At 37.7% G+C, this 18,897-nt stretch overlaps 1 protein-coding gene across 5 annotated transcripts; it reads right to left on the bottom strand.

The window, feature by feature from the left end:
• Positions 1 to 9,941: 9,941 nt before the first annotated feature.
• On the bottom strand, positions 9,942 to 18,686 carry LOC113302283. Of its 5 annotated transcripts, XM_026551181.1 has the most exons (14): positions 18,197 to 18,686; positions 18,028 to 18,105; positions 17,479 to 17,887; positions 16,530 to 16,659; positions 16,336 to 16,438; positions 15,264 to 15,384; positions 13,951 to 14,016; positions 13,639 to 13,677; positions 12,782 to 12,862; positions 12,588 to 12,635; positions 11,645 to 11,695; positions 11,446 to 11,514; positions 11,066 to 11,293; positions 9,942 to 10,841 (listed from the first exon to the last, which is right to left on the bottom strand). In XM_026551181.1, exons 3-14 carry the CDS (start codon positions 17,623 to 17,625, stop codon positions 10,581 to 10,583), a joined length of 1,344 nt encoding a protein of 447 aa, XP_026406966.1. In that variant the 5' UTR covers positions 17,626 to 17,887; positions 18,028 to 18,105; positions 18,197 to 18,686; the 3' UTR covers positions 9,942 to 10,580. The 5 variants fall into 5 exon arrangements, with proteins under 5 accessions (XP_026406966.1, XP_026406963.1, XP_026406964.1 ...); XM_026551178.1 differs by having other exon boundaries at positions 18,028 to 18,686; XM_026551179.1 differs by lacking the exon at positions 18,028 to 18,105 and having other exon boundaries at positions 18,169 to 18,686.
• Positions 18,687 to 18,897: the final 211 nt, after the last annotated feature.

The following is an 18,897-nucleotide window of genomic DNA, read 5'->3' as shown; positions in this document are numbered from 1 at the left end:
ACATTCTTTCCAAACTCAACTTCTGTTTGGTTGGCTTAAAGCGTTAGAAGATCTTGACACAGCACCAGATTATGACTGGGGATCTGCAATTTTTGCAGAATTGTACTGTGGACTGGATCATGCATCCATGGGCGGAATAACTTCACCAGTTTCTGGGGCATCATAGAGGTAAATATCAAAATTATTATTTTAAAATTTAAATAATTTTTATGAGCAAATATAGATTAATACAAAATACTAAAATTATGGAGTAATTTGCAGTATTGGTGGTATACCTACTTCCGTGTTAGTAAACCAATCCTGAAAGACGATACCCAAAGATTTCCAATGTTAGATATGTACATCTTGACCAACTTAGCGAAGGGCACTAGAAGCGACATCTCGGGTTCCAGTTTTGTTCAGAGGTTTCATCAGATGACTCGGAGCCACAACAATGTCATTGTGCACCCGTACATTGATTTTCCTCAGTATGGTGATGATATTGGACAATGTATTCTTGATTATTCTCTGCGTAGAGTTGTTTTTTACACTCCACCATTGGATAGAGGGGTTTGGTACCTGGGAGAAAGACTGCAGTAGCAAATGCAAGGTATATATGCAATTGCAATTAACCCGCCACAACAGATGCAAACCTCTGGATCATATTTTGAACGACTGAGAAGAACCAATTGGGCGAGGTATGAACTAAATACACAGAAGAATATTAGTGAACCGGATTATGTCAAATGGTACGCGTTGATTTCGCATCTCGTAATCGGGACAAAAAACACCCACATCTATGGGTATGATCTCCCAGCGTTATCACGCCTGTCCCATGATGAAAATATCGTTCCTAGCCAGCCACCTCCAAAAGAGCCATTCTTTATGACTTATCCCACCACGGGTGCAAGTTCTTCATCATCTTCGTCAAATTTTCCCGAAATTAGGTGGGAGATGCCAAGTATTACTTCACAAGGTGAGCCAACCACGATCCCCATTGTTTCCCAAGGTATGAAACGTGATTATCCTTACAACAATGTGACTTCCACTGAGGCCGAGATGAGGAATCAATTGAACGATTTGCACTGGATGACTCGGCAAATAAGGGCTACACACTTGGATGTGTGTCGGAAATGGCACGAGAACACAATGTTTGGAATGAGTCCAACTGTAAATGATGATGGGCGGTGGTCACAGTCTTCCAATTCCACCAGGAGAAACAAATCATGGCACGAGAGTGATGAAACAATAGTGGGAGAAACACAATTACGACAGAGTTCTTCTTCACCACACATACGACACAGTACTTTTTCACCAAAAACTGTGTTTGTATCTCAACCTCAAGTATTTCGGCTAGATCCTAGGCGCATTTCATCATCATTCTCGCCCTACAACCCAAATGATTTCTATACACCACCATAACCACAAACATCTTATATGCTTGGAGGACCGAGTGCACCGAGTGCTTTCCAACAATCGCCTAATGTTCTTCAACCATCTTTATCTCCTTATGGAAATTTATTTAATATGTTGGCATGTGGGGATATCGCAGGTCTATCCCCAGGTCTTGGAGAATTCTTGAATCCAGAAGATAACAATGGAAGAGCTAGCGATGAGCGATGTTAGAGAGATTGTTTGTAATTTTTAATTCTACTACATTTGTAATTTTAGTTTTAAAAGTACGACGGTCTTAATTAAATAAAATTACATATATTTAAAATTAAGCGTTTTACATTAGCTTCACTGAATTACGTCGGATTACATTAGCTTCAAAGAAGGGGTTGAACTGTTCAACATCTTAAGGATTTCGAAACATTTCTCCAAAGGAAAAGCCACATTTTTCCATCTTTGCCATTCAGCCAAAGATCTTGTTACCATCTCAGCTAGGGCTGGCAATGGATAGCAGAAATCCGAGATCCGTTTCCGAAAATCCGACATCCTATAGGATTTAATCCGACATATCGGATATCGGATATCCGAATCCGATAAGCTATCGGATAATACCTCTTATCGGTATCGGAATCGGATTGGGGTATTTCCGTTAGGTTAATATCCGACATACAATAGCCTAGGGGTGTACTTGTAATTTCCTACCCCTAGGTATTATCTGTCGACTCGGAGAAGTGAGAACCTATACTCTCTAATCTCCACTTTCTCTACTGACTTGGTTTTGAGAATCAATTTCTGGTTTTGAGAATCAATTTCTCATCTAACACAGTACCAGATTAATGGAAGTGAAACTTGGTATTGTAAACTTTTGTTTACATGCTGAAAGAAAATGAAAAGTGCAACGTGGCCATTACACAACCACATCTCTTTGTGAAATATTTAGGCAGTTCTCTGTCAAAGAAAAAGCTTTTTCATTTCTCTCTTCAAGCAGCTGCATTTTCTACTTCATGGTGGGAGACCGATTTCATAGATGAATCGAAGGTGAGAGTTCGCAAGGTCAAGAGAAGGAGATGGTGGATGTCGATCTTCTTTTGTGGAGATTTAGTGGAGATATTTCATGGAGAAGAAGATTGGCTCTAATTGATTTTTTGTTGGGTTCAATTTCAAGATGAAAATAAATAGCAGATCTAGGTCGTTTTGGTTTTGAGATCGAACTGTTGGCAATAGTGATAATAGCGAAATCAACGGAGCTCAGGGGTTTGTATGTGGTCTGAAATTAAATCTCTCAATTAAGAACCAAGCACAACAACGATGGCAGAAGTGGGTTTGATCTGAAGTTGTTGCTAATCGTTTGTCGATGGAGTTCTTCTCAAATCAGCAGCATCAGTGCTTAGTGGTGTTGTTGTGTTCAAGATTTCCGTTTTTTTCCTAGTTACCGGATTTTATCGGATAAAAATCCGATATCCGATAACTTAACCTTAACCTTATCGAATTAGAATTTTTGGTATCCGCCGGATATTATCGGATATCCGATAATCCTTAACCTTATAGGAACTGTCAATATCCGCCGGATATCTATCCGTTGCCAGCCCTAATCTCAGCATCAGTTTCACCTCTCAGTCTATATCGATTGTCTTGTATGGTTAAAGCTACAAACTCACTTACTTCTTTCTTAATTATACGAAAACGATTTTCTATGTCGCATATAGCACGACGACTCGGATTACGGGTGTCACTGCAGAACCCGTCATGAATAACCGTCCAGAAATTCACCCATGGATAGTTTGTTGAAGCAAGCTGAGTAAATAAAAAAACATAGTTTCTGCAAATAGATTCATCTTCTTCTTTAGTATACGGAGTGCGCCAAACTAACAAGGGCCGAGACATGTTCAAGAATTAAAAAATTTGTTGAAGTGGAAGAATTTTTGTAAGCTCGGAGAAGAGTAAAGAAGACTAGATGTGTGAATGTGAATTTGAAGTTGAAATGAGGAGTATTTATCGAACTCAAAAATTATAACCGTTAGATCATATAAGTTTTCAGCCGTTGGCGCTTTATGAAAAACGCAGCGCTGGGAAGACAAGCTATAGCGCTTTAACCAAGAGCGCGCTCTGGAAATAAAAGCGCCAGCGTTAATCTTGAAAGTGCCAACGACTCCTTCAATCCAGCGGCTGATACTCTTTTTGGTTTCCCTATAAATTCAGTTCATCTCCGGACTTAAAACTCACACCTTCTTCATCACTACCTCAAAATTACACAATTTCATATCATCTCTAAATTTTTTTTTTAAAACAAAACTATTCATATAAACTCAATCTACTAGAAAAAATCTCATCTCTCTGTATTTCATTTCTAAAAAATATGGCATCCTCACAAAAACGATCACAACAACAAACACCACAGGAAACACCACAAAAATCACAACAACAATCACAACAAGAAACACAACAAAATATACAACAATCACAACCAACAAACACAAGAATTCGTGGTGTCAAGTATACGATGGATGAAGACGAGTCACTTTGTAGAAATTATATATTATATACATTAGATGAAATCAATGGAATTTATCAAGAAAAAAAACTTTTTATGATAAGATTTTTCAAAAAATTTGTGAAGAAACAGGTAACTCCAATAGACGTGATGGTGATGGGTTGTCTCATCGTTTTCATGCAATTTCAGCAGCCGTTAGTAAATATGTAGCTTTGATCATTCAAATGTGGAACAACAAAAAAAGTGGTGAAGGCGAATCGGATGTGGAACGAAGATGTCGGGAAGAGTGGCAAAGATCCCACAAAGGTTGCAGCTTCCAACATGAAAAGTGTTTCACCATTTTGAGGGTGCTTCACAAGTTTAATCCATACTTGTTGGAAGGTCATAAAGTGCCTGCAAGATCACCATATGGTCCAGTCTCGCAGGATTTTCAGAATGGAGGGCCTGCTTCTCACCTGATGGAACTCCAAGTAGTCAGGAACAACACAACACTAATCTAGACGTAACACCAACATCAAGATAAGAAGAGGAGGGGGTCAGAAAGCTGCAAAAGCAGCGAGAGACGCATCACAACGAGCATTAGAAGGAGGTTCAAGCGAGTACAACTATGATGTTCACAAGGAATTCAAGATGCATATAGAAGCAGATAGAGCCAGGGACCGTGACATTGCTATAAATAATCAACAAAAAAGTCGTCTTTCGCGAGAACAATACTACAGGGATTGTAAGCTAAACAATTTACTCTCCTTGAATACTTCAATAATGAATGAACGACAACTTGTTGCATGGACTAAGGGAATGGATGCAGTCGAAGCCGAACAACAACAAGCCGCGGCCGAACAAGTAGTCTCCCCTCAACAAACTGGTCAGTATGTCAATGTGGAAGAAGACGAAGATGATGCTTCCGAAGAAAACGAAGAAGAATACAGTCTTGTCGCTAACTGATTTTAATTGTTGTTTAGTTTAGTTTAGTTTAATTTACTTGTACTCGTTTATTTAAAGTTACTTTTAATATAATTGCCTCAATAACATCTATCTCCCTCTCCCTCTGCCTCGCCCCCGCGCATCATACATATTAATTACAATAAACAACAATACTACAGGGGTTGAAAATAACATCTATCTCCCTCTTCCTCTGCCCCACCCCCGCGCATCGTCTCTTGATCCTTTTAAAAATCCCAAAGGTGCTTGATTAAATCTTGTCTTAGTTGTGCATATATCCCCGATTGTGGAGTCTGTCAGTGGAAAGTTTATATTCTCTTGTCGGGCGCCCATGCTCTACCACAAGATTCAGCTTCAAATCTTCATATGGAAAACTAGTCCAGGTTGGGTCACGCCTGGTTTCTTCAGTGACCATGTTATGCAGAATTAGGCCTGTCAATGGAAGAATATCCGTCGGATATTTAGAAATCCGATATCCGACAGGTTAAGCACTACCGGATATTCGATATCCGATAATATCCTATAGGATATCAAAATCAGATATCGATTCTGATAGGCTAAGCTGTCGGATATCCGATAAATATCCGGTAATATCCGGTTATAACAAAAAAGCTTAAAAACCCTTGTAAAACATTTTCACAATTGACACTTATCGGATATTTATCCGATACTAGACTCGAGATTAAGATAAATTACAAATAAGTTCCTATACTATCGGATATCGGATATTAACATTTCGGATGGGGTCTAATCCGTTTCCGATATGTTAAGGAAGAAATATCCGATAAAATATCCGATCTGATATCCGATATCCGATAAAACGGATAAAATCCTATAGGATCTCGAATACTCGGAAACGGATACCGGATATCAGAAAAATATTGACAGGCCTATGCAGAATAATACAAGCCAGCATAATTTTGTTCATTTCTTGAATATCAAAAAAGCGTGTCGGCCCAGTTATGATGGAAAACTTCCTTTTCAGGTTTGCCAAAAGCACGTTCAACATCCTTTCTGCATTTCATTTGTTGGGTGTTAAAGTACTCCATATCCTTCGAAGACGTCGGACCAAAGCCTACCTGTTTATAAGCTTGAACCAAAGTTGACCATTCTGGATAGATTCCGTCTGCTAGATAATAACCCTTAGTGTAGTGATGACCGTTGATGGTGAAATTACAGTGTGGCGCGACCCCATTCTTAAGATCTTCAAACAATGGTGACTTATATAAAACGTTGAGATCGTTATTTGAACCCGAGATTCCAAAAAAGGCATGCCAAAACCAACAATCATAAGTAGCTGAAGCTTCCAAAATTACAGTTGGTTTTGGATAATGACCTTATATTGGCCTGCCCATTCAACCGGACACGTATGCCACGTCCAGTGCATGCAGTCAAGACTACCTAGCATTCTTGGAAAACCCCTCTCGATGTTTTCTGCAGTTATTCTTTGAACATCTTCCTGAGTAGGCTTTATTAAAAAGGTTGGACCAAAATGCTCGACTATTGTTTCGCAAAACAATTTGAGATACCTAAAGGCGATTGTTTTCCCAATACGGATGTAATCATCTGTGGAATCCGCTAGTACCCCATAACATAGTATACGGAGGGCCGCAGTGACCTTTTGTTTGGGACTAAAGTCTCGTACATGTCGTGCATCATACTAATAATTAAATAAAGGTTGTGAAAAAGCGGGGGTCTAACAACACCACCCAATATTTCGCTTAGCAATCTGTATGGACAAACTCGAATATAATTTTAAGAGAATCAACAAGATTCAATCAATTAAAAGTACATCAACGAGTTTATATCTCTCTCTTGATTTGATTTCCTAAAACAGAAACTGTGAGTACTAATCAAATACAAGGAACAACTTGGATGGTACCAAAGACCAATATACAAGGATCAATCAATGACAATCAACAACCAAAGGTTGGATTACTCTAATTGATGATCTAACGCACAACCTGTATTATTTCAATTACAAAGATAAAACAATATAATGCGGAAACTGAAATAACACAGACACCAGAAATTTTGTTAACGAGGAAACCGCAAATGCAGAAAAATCCTGGGACCTAGTCCAGATTGAACACCCACTGTATTAAGACACTACAGACACTAGCCTACTCCAATCTAACTTCAGACTGGACTGTAATTGAACCCCAATCAGTCTCCCACTGATCCAAGGTACAATAGTACTCCCTACGCCTCTGATCCCAGCAGGATACTGCGCACTTGATTCCCTTAGCTGATCTCACCCACAACTAAGAGTTGCTACGACCCAAAATCGCAGACTTTGACAATAAACAAATATGTCTCACACATACAAGTCTATCAAAGGATCAATCTGTCTCACACATACAAGTCTATCAAAGGATCAATCTGTCTCCCACAGAAAAACCCTAAAGTTTTTGTTCCTTCTTTTGATAATAATCAAGGTGAACAGGAACCAATTGATAATCCGGTCTTATATTCCCGAAGAACAGCCTAGATAAATCAATCACCTCACAACAATCTTAATCGTATGGTAGCGAAACAATATGTTGCGGAATCACAAACAATGAGACGAAGATGTTTGTGACTACTTTTTATATCTTGCCTATCGGAGATATTAATCTCAATCCAATCAATCTGATTGTACTCGGACGATAGAAGATGCAAGATCAGATCACACAACTACGATAAAAGTAGTATCGGTGTGGCTTCACAATCCCAATGAAGTCTTTAAGTCGTTAAACTGGTTTTAGAAGAAGAAAACCAAAGGTTAAAGGAGACATGACTCTAGCACGCAAACTAGTATCACACGTGAAGTGTAGGGATTAGTTTTGCAGAGTTGCTAGATCTCCCCTTATATAGTCTTTCAAATCAGGGTTTCGCCATGGTCACAAAGCAAACAATATCCACTGTTAAATGAAAACCTGATTTAGATTCAAGCTAATATTTCTCAACCGTTAGATCGAAAACTTAGTTTGTTATACACAAATGAAGTGCACGCTTCTAGGTTTGTTAACCGTACCCAAACGTGTACATTTTTGGTTCAACAATAGTTAACCAAAAGGTTATCCATATGAGCATTTCATACCAACCATATTCTTCTTCACCATAACTAGTTCAAATGACTCAAATGAACTAGTTAGAGAGTTGTTCAATTGCAAGGGAATCTTATGTACTACAGAAGATATAATTGAAGCAAAGATGATTTGATTCACTCGAATCGGTTCATGAACTTTATAGCCACGGTTCGCAAATTGCATTCCTTAGTCTTTATAAGTTTAAGTTCAGAAATCATCTTCAGATATATAACCTTCTTAAGTTCGCACACTAGGTTCGCGGACTTAAGCAACCGGGTAGAGTTTACAAACTCCAGCAGAAAATCTCGGCAAAGACTTTCCGCCGGTTCGCGGACTGGTACTCACGCAACAAGTTTGTCAACTCCAGCAGAATTTCTCGGGATGAGAAGTTCGGCAGTTCGCGGACTTGGCAACAAGCCATTCTTCCGGTTTCTCTTGATCAACAAAGTTCGCAAACTTTGGTTCAACGGATAGGACTTATGCACATATGTGTTTCCACAACAATACTTATTTCCATCATTGGTTATGTAATCTAAACTCTCATTCCAACCATTGAAACATTCTTAGAGGACGTTATGTAGTTGTTACACTATTTCTCGTCAAAGCAATTTTCAAAGTGATTGAAACATATCATGACTTTCGTCACTAGGTAAAGATAAACATGGTCGACGCGAATCGCTTACCAACATATATTTCGAGATATAGATTATACCAAATGTGTATAATCTAAGTCTATATATAGCATACGACTTTTTGTCTCAAGAAGTAGGAGATAGGGTAGATAGACTTTTGAGTGACAGATAAGTTCAAGTCTTCACATACCTTTTTGTCAAGAAGTTCCACCGGTTCCTTGAGTAGTTCTTCTTCTTTTATGATGAATCGCCATGAAGTCCTTGAGCTCAACTACACTTTCTATCCTAGTCCGAGACTTAGCTATAGTAGACTAGAAATCAAGACTTATAGTTTTGATCACTAACATTGACAAACATGCTTGAGATAGCAACGCATGCGAGTTCGACCGAGCAATGCTCTAACAGGTTGTACCTGAAAAAGCTCGATAATAATCTTTTACGCCAAGTTGCGGCCCATGCGGAATCGTCGCTGAAAATCCTCACCGGGATAGACACAATCATGATTAAAATAATCATGCATCATCTTTTCGTGGTAAAAATGTCGATCTCGCCACGTCCATCTTCTAGTCGCAACTAGACTTTGGTATGATCCCGGTTTGTAATTACAATATAAAATTTCGTCTTCTTCTATCTTGATCTGCATCTTCATCCATTTGACGCAAAAACTCCCTACACGTTTCTTCGTCTTCTTCATACAACATTTCATCCATCTCCATATCTTCCTCAGAAGAATCAAAATCAGAATTCATGGTTGAAAATTGAAAGCAATTGAAAGAAAAGATTGATCGGATGAAAGATTTTTGTGAATTTGTAAGATCAAACTCGAACCGTATTTATAGAGGTAAAAACTAGCCGTTCCGGTAATCGTTGAAAAGTAGTTGTTGACGACCTTGGTTCAGACGCCAGCGTTTGTGCAACGAACGCCAGCGATTTATCCACGAGCGTCAACGTTTGTATTACGGTGGCGTACTTAGTTATCAAACGCCCAGTACTTTACCATAATGGAAAAGCCAGTTTGGCCATCCACCTGGCTCAACAAAAGATGAATTTGGCCGTTGCCATAGGAATTGACCTTAGTCTAACGCCATAGTCATGAGTCAAACTCAGTTGACTTATCCTCTTCTTTATTTTCCCCAAATCAGGACTAATCCCTTAACATTTCTGAAATAGTACAAAAATCAGCAATCTGCCACAACCGACAATTCCCAGTCATTTATTAACATTCGACCGGTCTAGGTGAGCTGCTCATATCTACACATTGGTTGGCAGTAGCCCGATAGGTCACAGCACTTATAACCAGGCCCCACTCAAAGCACTTATATTAAGAAACTTGTTGTTGAACCTGGGCAAAATTTCAAAAAACATAGGTTGGTTCGGCTCTTAATTTGAGTATGCCTCAAAAAATATCTAGATGTCATTTGGAGTTTACACAAATGGGAAAGCTGTCTCTCTCTGTTATATTTCATAATTTTCAGAACACCTGATCAGTGATGTGAAATTTTTACATCACTGGGTTAAATGATGAACAAAATCGAACTTTAAGAGAGGATACATCACATTTCTGTGAGAGTTCTAAGTTAACTTGAAGTAGAACAAGAAACAGGTGGACATGACATAATTGTACAATACGGGTATGGGGTAGGGAACCACCGGTCAAGGGAGAGACTACACAGCAAAAATGAACAGCAAAGAGGACGTGAACATCACCATCAACATCTACAACTGCCCTAAAACTGGTTTCAAGCCACTTAAGTCTAGGGCTCATGTCAACATACACCGTCTCATTCATTTGCTGGTGCTCCGATTTTTGCTTGGTCATCGTGGTACACTGCATTTCCACTGCCTGTGCAAAAATAACAAATAACCCGAACCAGGCTTTGCTTCCCAAGATAGATTAACTTTCTGGCCTCTCGGATGATAATCCTGGATCCCACCAGTAGAACTGAAAAGGTAAAACGGGAATCCCTTACATGGATTCACCAGCCTACCACATTGGGATGGCCACCTGGTTTTGGCTTTTAACTCAGGTGCTGAGCCCCGAGTAAAAAAATTTGTAGAATAACTAGTATGAATTTAACCATGATGAGGTGGGAGCCTGAGACCTGGTGATACATATGAAGAAGTTTTATCATGAGCAATTGGGGTTTGCAGGAGCGGATTCCACCTATCAAACACGATCCTGCCACCTCTTCCAATCCGCCCTCGGAAACAATAATTCGGTGAAGACAGACCACCATTTTCTATTGGAGGATTTGGGGGAGGAACAATCCCTGCACTGGCCAACTTCTCCGAATCTAAAGGTTTGGTAAATAATAAAACTGGCTCATTTGGATCCTGCATTTGATTTCCATCAAAAATAAGAAAAATTAATACCAGGGATATGAATCTTCTATGTGCAATAAGGAAATGATCAGACTTCAACTAACTCGGTAACAACAAGCTTATAAAAAAAAGAAGAGTACTAAAGCAGAATGACGATCTTTTGCAATCAAGAAGTTTAACAAGTAACACGCAAAAACTAAAAACCTTAAAGGTGCGCGGGGAAATTGTATATATACCCTTCTCTGAAGCCATCCCTGATACGGTTGTCGTCTACTCAAGCGACTTGTCGGAACCATCATAAGCTTGGAATCCGTGAAAGGAGAATTCTGTGCTGCAACCGGTCGAGTGCTTCGGGAGTAACCGTTTGAAAGGTCATCTGAATCCATGAAATCATCCTCGGACCCGAATCTTGGAGGGTAGGCCCCCAGTAAGTCGAAACCATCTTCAATGAGCTGAGTCTCATTCTGAAAAGAATGTAAAATATGTTAACCAATTTCACCGCACACATAAATCCAATAATCACTTTACCACAAAAAAGAACATCTACTTCAATGAGCTGAGTCTCTACTTGCTAACAAAAAAAGAAGACTAAGTACAAACATTATAAAATACACACCTTATACTTGGTTTGAATCCGTTGAAGACTGATCTCACTCTCCATAACCTCTCTTTTCTTCTCCTCCCTCTGCAAACAAGGATTAACCAGTCCATAATATGTTTCTAAAGAAATTTGACCCAAACATGAGCAAGAAAGTACAAGAGCAATCTAAGACTGACAAAAGAGAAAGAACAAAAATAGGTAAAAAAGAAGGTACCTTGATCAAAGCCTCTATTACTGTTTTAGCCTGGTCCAGGTTGCGCCTGACCTGAATGCCACAAATTCAAATTTACCCTTTCTAAGAAGAGAATTAAAACATAAACCCCCACCACAGATAATAGAAAAATATCAAAGTATCACCTAACAGAAAAATATTGGGCTTGAATCTTTTTCTTTATAATAGTATGAATTACCAAATTTTTATAATGCCAGTTTAGTTATTATCACCAGATAACGAGCACTGCCGTTAATTCCTAATGACGCCATACAGATAGCCTTTTTGGTATTTAGGCCTAGTTGACATAACAAGCAAATGTGATCGACAGATTTCCACCCAATAATGTTAAGAATGTGATGCAAGGATTATTACATCAACCAGTATTCGATATCTTTCTCTTCTACCTATCTTCATCAACCCAACATCTTGTATTTGCCACAAACTTTCCTACTAGTCTACCACCCGGTAGGTAAAAAGTAGCATTTAAGCTAATTGCTTACTTAACTTCTGCTAGGAGGATTCACAACTAGACGGCCATTTTATTGTAGGGTCTTAAACACCCCGAGTAACTATAAAACTATTAAGTGCCATCAAGGAAGCATATGTTGGACTCCATCATTGGTATACACGTCACTCCCTAAACTGAAGACACAGATACTTGATCTGAAAGTATATGTACCGTATACGACAATGGGAGGGCTGGCATGGAGAATCGGTAGGGATTACACATTAAAAGAATAAGCTACACTACACGGTTCACTGTACAAACAATACAGTCACTGTTACCAAAAAAAAAAACCGCCAGGGCACGGCATGAAAAGCCAACGTGTTCTTCACTTGCAAACTAATTTTCTACTCGCATAAGGCAATAGTTCCTAGAAACATTCGCAATTCATCGAAAGGGAAAGTGTGCAATAATAACAAAACAGATCATATAGTTTACCTGACGTAGCTTTTCAAATGATTGAACATTGTTTTCCCTCCTTTGCATCTAAAAGAACACAGATTGTTGAGAATTACCAACACATTAATACTCACCATTATTTTGTTTTAATTACCAACACATTAATACTCACCATTATTTTGTTTTAAAAAATAATATAACTGGAAAATCATAAAAAGATAAGAAACATTTACCCTTCTAGTGTGTAATCGATGGGCTTTCTCCCTAGGCCTAAATACATTGTACGGATTGGTATCGTTCACTGGTGGTGGGGGCTGCAGCGACAAAAAGGTGCATAAATCAATTAGAAACGTGAACAAACTATTAATCGACAAGGTGATCATTAAACAGAATAATTCAAAAAAATATAAATTCCATGCTCAAAAACAGAGAGGCAAGTTGGAGTGCAGATAAATGCTTCCGTCTTCTACGAATAATAACTAGAATTGCCCGATCATATTAAACACAATAAGACGCATACAAATTCCAAAATAAATAAAATAGACAAAGACTGCAAGAAAAATGAAATCCAATCTTCATGGAAAACATCCCAAACCTTTTCCTAAACCCGGATGGTTTTGAGTAACATTACGGTTTTCACTAACATCCTTACCTAATCATACTCAACCACGTAAAACATATGAAATCAGTTAAAACAGGAGGTGGTACCATTGTCTTTAAATCAAGTAGCAGATGAGTCATTGTGAAAGAAGATGGGGCGTACCCGAAAAAACTAGCGGAGTAACAAAGACTTAATAATTGCGAAGATAGAAAATCTAATAGCACGATGTTTTCCCATCGAAATCTAACAAAATTAAATGATGCACATGTGACCAATCTGAAATGTATCATATTCATTTGAAAGCAGACCCACAAGCTACACACTGAGTATAAGAATGACATCCACAAGTACCACGCACGTCTTTTTAATTTACATCTAATGTAGAGTTCTCAAACAACCTATTCAGATGCATAACAAGAGCCTAGAGAAAAAACATGCTCATTAGACTACGATTCAAAAGTAGAGTTCTCAGTTTAAATCGGATCTCACCTGCAACCGACGAAGTATGGGCTTGTGCCACCGGTCTCTCTGTTAATAGAAGGATACGATACATAAGATTTTATAACTAAAGATAAGACTTGTGGAGTTGCTGAACCATATAATTCCAATATATGCATATTGATGAACGGAAAAAAGAAAATCTCTATCAAGATAAAGAAGTTTCTAAACAGTTAAATGTCCAACAAAAATGCCACCTAGGCACCTATTACCACCATGAACACAAATATACTCCCAGATAACAGCACCAAAATATTATCAGATTCGGAGAAGGGAAATAGTTGATATGCATGAGAAACTAACCTTTTCTTTCCAGTAGCTATATACAGATTGACAAACGTTGTATCGTACAGATTGCGCTAACAAGAGCTGCAAAATAAACAAATATGACCAGTAAGAAAAGATTCAAACTGACGTAGTTAATATTAACAAGAAAAAAAAAAGAATTGGCCTGAGATGATTGCAATCCTTCATGATGATTGCAATTAGACACAGATAACGTCAAACACAGGCTGCAATAATTCTAAATAAACCTAAATAACAAATCTCCACCATCATAATTATAATACACAGACTAACAGAAGTGATTCTGCATATGCAATGTCCTACACGAGATTCATGCACACCATAGTCACATATTAAATATTAAACCCGCGGGGATCAGTTGGAAAAAGTAGTCCATTCTTACTGGATTAAAAACAAAATTACCGCAAATGTGTGTGTAAGCCCAGTTTTCTACAGTTGCTTAAATTTTATGGATTGGCAATGATGATAACTTGTTTTAAAAGTTAAAACTTAAAACTTCAAATGTCATAACCCTAAGCTACATGGGTTCAATCAACGAGAATACTCTACATAGATACTTCTTTGACCTTGTTCACAGGTACACATTGATTCCCAGTATTTTCATGCAGAGGTGTGCAATTTTTGACCTTAAAAGTTGCATCCATTTTTAATTTGGCTAAAATTTTTTTCTCTTCATTCGTTAAGTAATGAAGCTAAGAAGGAACGCTATGCTTGCTGTCCCTTCCCTACATATATAAGGAGTGGCTCAACTTTTGTAGGTTCTTGGTTGAGATTTAAGAAAGGACACTACAAACGAAGGATCACGGTAACTGCACCCTAGCCATAAATATGAAGCAAAAAGGATGTGACTATACGTGCGAAAATAACAATCATTTGGTTTCCACAAATCTCCCTGATTCCATTAGACTCATGAAACCAGAAATACATCATGAGTATAGAATGAAAACCTAGGTACAGATGTTCACTTAAATTGACAACCATTATTCAATCATTTCTAGGCACAAGTGTCTTGTGCAAGGACATCAATCCAAACACTGGAAAATTGAGACCCATTTCAGTAACCCCTAACAACCCAACAAGTTTAACAATAGAGGGTCTAATTATTTCTATAGATCCAACAAAATTGAGCTTATTAGAGTTTAAAACCTGCTTAAACCACAGCGGAGCTCTATCCAACTTATATCCTAGCAGCATGGTAACGAGAACATACAAAAGACTACTGTAGAAGTGAAAGAAAAGAGGAAGAGAAATGGAAAAGCAACTTATGGTAAGTATCACTATCACGTCAGATTCATGAAATTAAAGCTCACCTCAATGGCAACATCAAGCTGTAAAAGAGCAGGAACTGGTGAACCAAGAGGTATTATAACACCTGCTCTTTCTCGAGTCTTGTGATCCAAGACCTCTAACTTGAAAAGAAGAATCTCCAACCTGAATTAAAAAGCATATTTGGATGGTTAAAAGCAATGCAACAGCAATATAGTAAAATATGCAGGCACCAAGAATCAAATAATAATACTAAGTTACAAATATGACGGTATGTGGTCATTTTAGAAATGAGGTTATAAATTTACATGAATACATCATAAGGTTGGTTTTGACAATGATTAGTTTAAGCTGGTTCAAATTATAAGTTGGTCACAAATACATGTCATTGCATTTACACAAACATCAGACAGTTGATACAAGTACCCGCATCAAGCATTTATATATATATAAAGTGTTGTCACCAACTTTTTACTAAAAAACCATTGATAGATGTACTTGTTCTATCTAAGTATGTCCTTTCATTCGAGACCTCGAGGTCTAACCCAATCTAGTTTACCCACTGTTACAGGCGTAGAGGGGGTCAGCTCCATCTAGCGATAATGATTCAACAACTGCTTTAAAGTTACTCAATAATAAAGACATCTCTACTAGTGGAAAGCAGATAACAGAACTGCCCACTACTATTACCGATCATAAAAACATTTAAGCTTATTTGATTCTGATGATAGAAGAATCTGCATCTACATTTTCCACGTTTTTGTTTTTCGCTGACAGGGCACTTGCTTTCCTAGATTAGAACTAAGATCTGTCTGAAAGTGGACCTAAAATCTGAAAGAACCGTCACTCTTCAAAAATCACATTAAGATTTATGGATGTGGATTCCCATACTAAAAGAACATGCAAGTACACCTGAAATTGATGCATTAGTATTTAAGAGATATGCAACACCTATCCATAGCAAAGGAGTATCAATGTTGTTAAAAGCAGCGCCACTGCAGCAGCCATAGAGGATCACAGAAGAGAACAAACAGAACATGTCTATAAACTGATAAATTTTACTTTTAATGTGTAAATTTAACATCTCAACCAACAATTAGGGGAATAAAATGTTACTTTTCAGCTGTAAGAATCTCTCTTTCATTGTTAAACTCTTGAAGCCAATCCTCGTCCTCGTTGTCCAGATCGTACTCAACGAACTCTCCAATTTCAGCCCGGGCTGCAGATAGTAAAAGAAATCCCATCAGTTTTGAGCAACTAATATAACAAAATATCTCATATATTTTCCAAAATGTTTCAAAACAACGAACCTCCCCTTCCTCGTAAATAAGATGTTGGCTGACCAAATGTTGGGGTATAATCAATTTCATATGTATCCACGATATCAAACTGTGGAGTAGGTATCTCGGGAGCATATTTCTTAGTGGGCGTTGCTGGAACCTGTAATACGACTATTCTGTTAGGACTTGAGAGTAAAACACATATCCAATCAATGTAGAAAATGACTCGAATCAAATAAATTTGAAAAAAAAAAACAAGACCAAACCCTTATCATGACATCTGTTACAGCCTACTCCATAGAATAATTTGAATTCTCACCCACACAATGTTACTGGTATACATATATATATATATGTATATGCCAGACACAAGATCAGAATATAGAGATGACATCTAAAGATAGACGATGTATTTGGAAATCATGGATGACCAAGTTCCTAAATATATATTCAAATGCAATCATCATCTAACAACACTGATACTGCCTCCTCAGTCACGTAGCATTGTCAATAAGGATGTTGACGTGTTGCAGGGAGATTTTAATGCTTGATTTTGCCATCATTCTTGGTTATACAGTATAAGCTATATAAAACATCGCAAACTTAGTTCACACTATTTCCTAAGATGGTGTTCGGAAAAATAAGAAATATAAATTGAGGGTTGACACCTTAACCTTAACAAAGTTAAGAAATAAATAACCTAGTTGGTAATACCAAATTCACATGAGGAATAGAAGTATCATATTATCTTTGTATCTGATTTCCAGTGTATTTGAACTTGCAAGTGAAGTTATCAAGGAATGAAGAACAGGATATGTACAAAATTTGGGGTTTATAGTAAAAAAATAAATCTTATAGCATCGAAAGCATTCATGCAGAAACTGGAAGTCTGTATCACAGTTCAATGCCAAACAGAACAAAGCAGCAGCCATTTGTACTGTCAAAGAATACAAAAGGACATCCAGATAAAGTATGTTACCTCATTCTCAACCTCAGAAGTAAGTCGGAATATAGAATTGCGTGTGGAGGTAGTATTATCATCATCTTCGAATTCCTTAACAGATTTAACAATTGGAAGCTTCTTATGAATGTCGAGAGGACGAGGCCTAAATGACAGCCTACTCATGTCCGCTCATCTCCCAGTTGAATCAAATCTTTTTCTCATCAGTTAAACCACTCCCATTGCCCTTCCAAATGAGCAATCACCAATGATAACAATCAATAAAACTCAACTAATCTCTCCAATTAACGAATATCAAATTACTATGTCCACTTGCAGACCAACCAGCTACTAACTCAATAACCAATATCAGATTCACAATCAAAATTCAACCTTGGACAAACTACTCAAAAGCTACCGCATTTCAATGACCAATAACATGAATTACCTGCACAAACAAAATAAAACGAGAAATTCAGCTCATGCAAGACCTTATGCAACCATGGAAATTTGAAAATTTGAAACCCTAGAAATACACAAATTTGAGCTCCAACGTAGTAAGAAACACCAATCAATGTCTTTCCTTACCCGAGTTAGTCAAGATATCAAATGTCATGACAAATTAAGTGATGCCCTAGTTTTAGGAAAACGAATCCAATTGGTGCCCTAGATATTTGAGAAGACACTAATAAATAAAAGCCCTAAATTGAATAAGCAAGAGAAACTCACAATTGGTGCCCTAATATTTTACACGAACCTAGGTTTACGTATTTGAGCAACAAAACCCGCCTTTTTTTTTCAAATTCGAACAAGAACAGCCTTCCAAAACTCGAGGGGAATCGATGAACAACACCAGAGCAAAGATTTAGACCGTTAAATATGAACTAGGTTTAACGAATTAGCAAGAGAGTTATATAAAAAGGGGGAAACATAATTGGGCTGGCGAGTTACAACGTTCCGAATCGGTGCAAACTCGGACGATTTAGGGTTTTGAATCGAAACGAATGAAGGAGGGAAATAAAACAAACAAGGGTTCGTAATAGAGATTGGAAACGATGAAGATATAAAATTCAGGGTTCGAAGTTTGAAGAAGGAGATTTCAGAGAGAATCAACAGATATTTTGATTTTTTTAGGTTTTCAGGGTTCGGAAAAACGAAGGAAGAAGAAGAATGAAAATATGGGGAAGGAGGATGAGAGCACGAGTACTTCCTCTCTAATGTCTTTCCTTTCTATTCTCTCTTCATGCAGTGGGCTTCGAATTCGATGTACCACATATTTTTTTCCTATTTTTTGTTTTGTTTTTTACAGTCCGTATTTTCACCGTATAAATGCGTTAATAATACGTACTCGAATATTTATTCGTTTTTTTCAAGTATACTTTTGGAACCATTACAAGACGAGGAACGTGTGATACGGTCAACATCAGAGTTGTTTACTGTACACTTTTTATCTTGTTT

The sequence above is a fragment of the Papaver somniferum genome, chromosome 8, assembly GCF_003573695.1.
Source record: "Papaver somniferum cultivar HN1 chromosome 8, ASM357369v1, whole genome shotgun sequence".
Classification (NCBI taxonomy): domain Eukaryota; kingdom Viridiplantae; phylum Streptophyta; class Magnoliopsida; order Ranunculales; family Papaveraceae; genus Papaver; species Papaver somniferum.
This window is presented reverse-complemented; position numbering and strand designations above follow the sequence as displayed.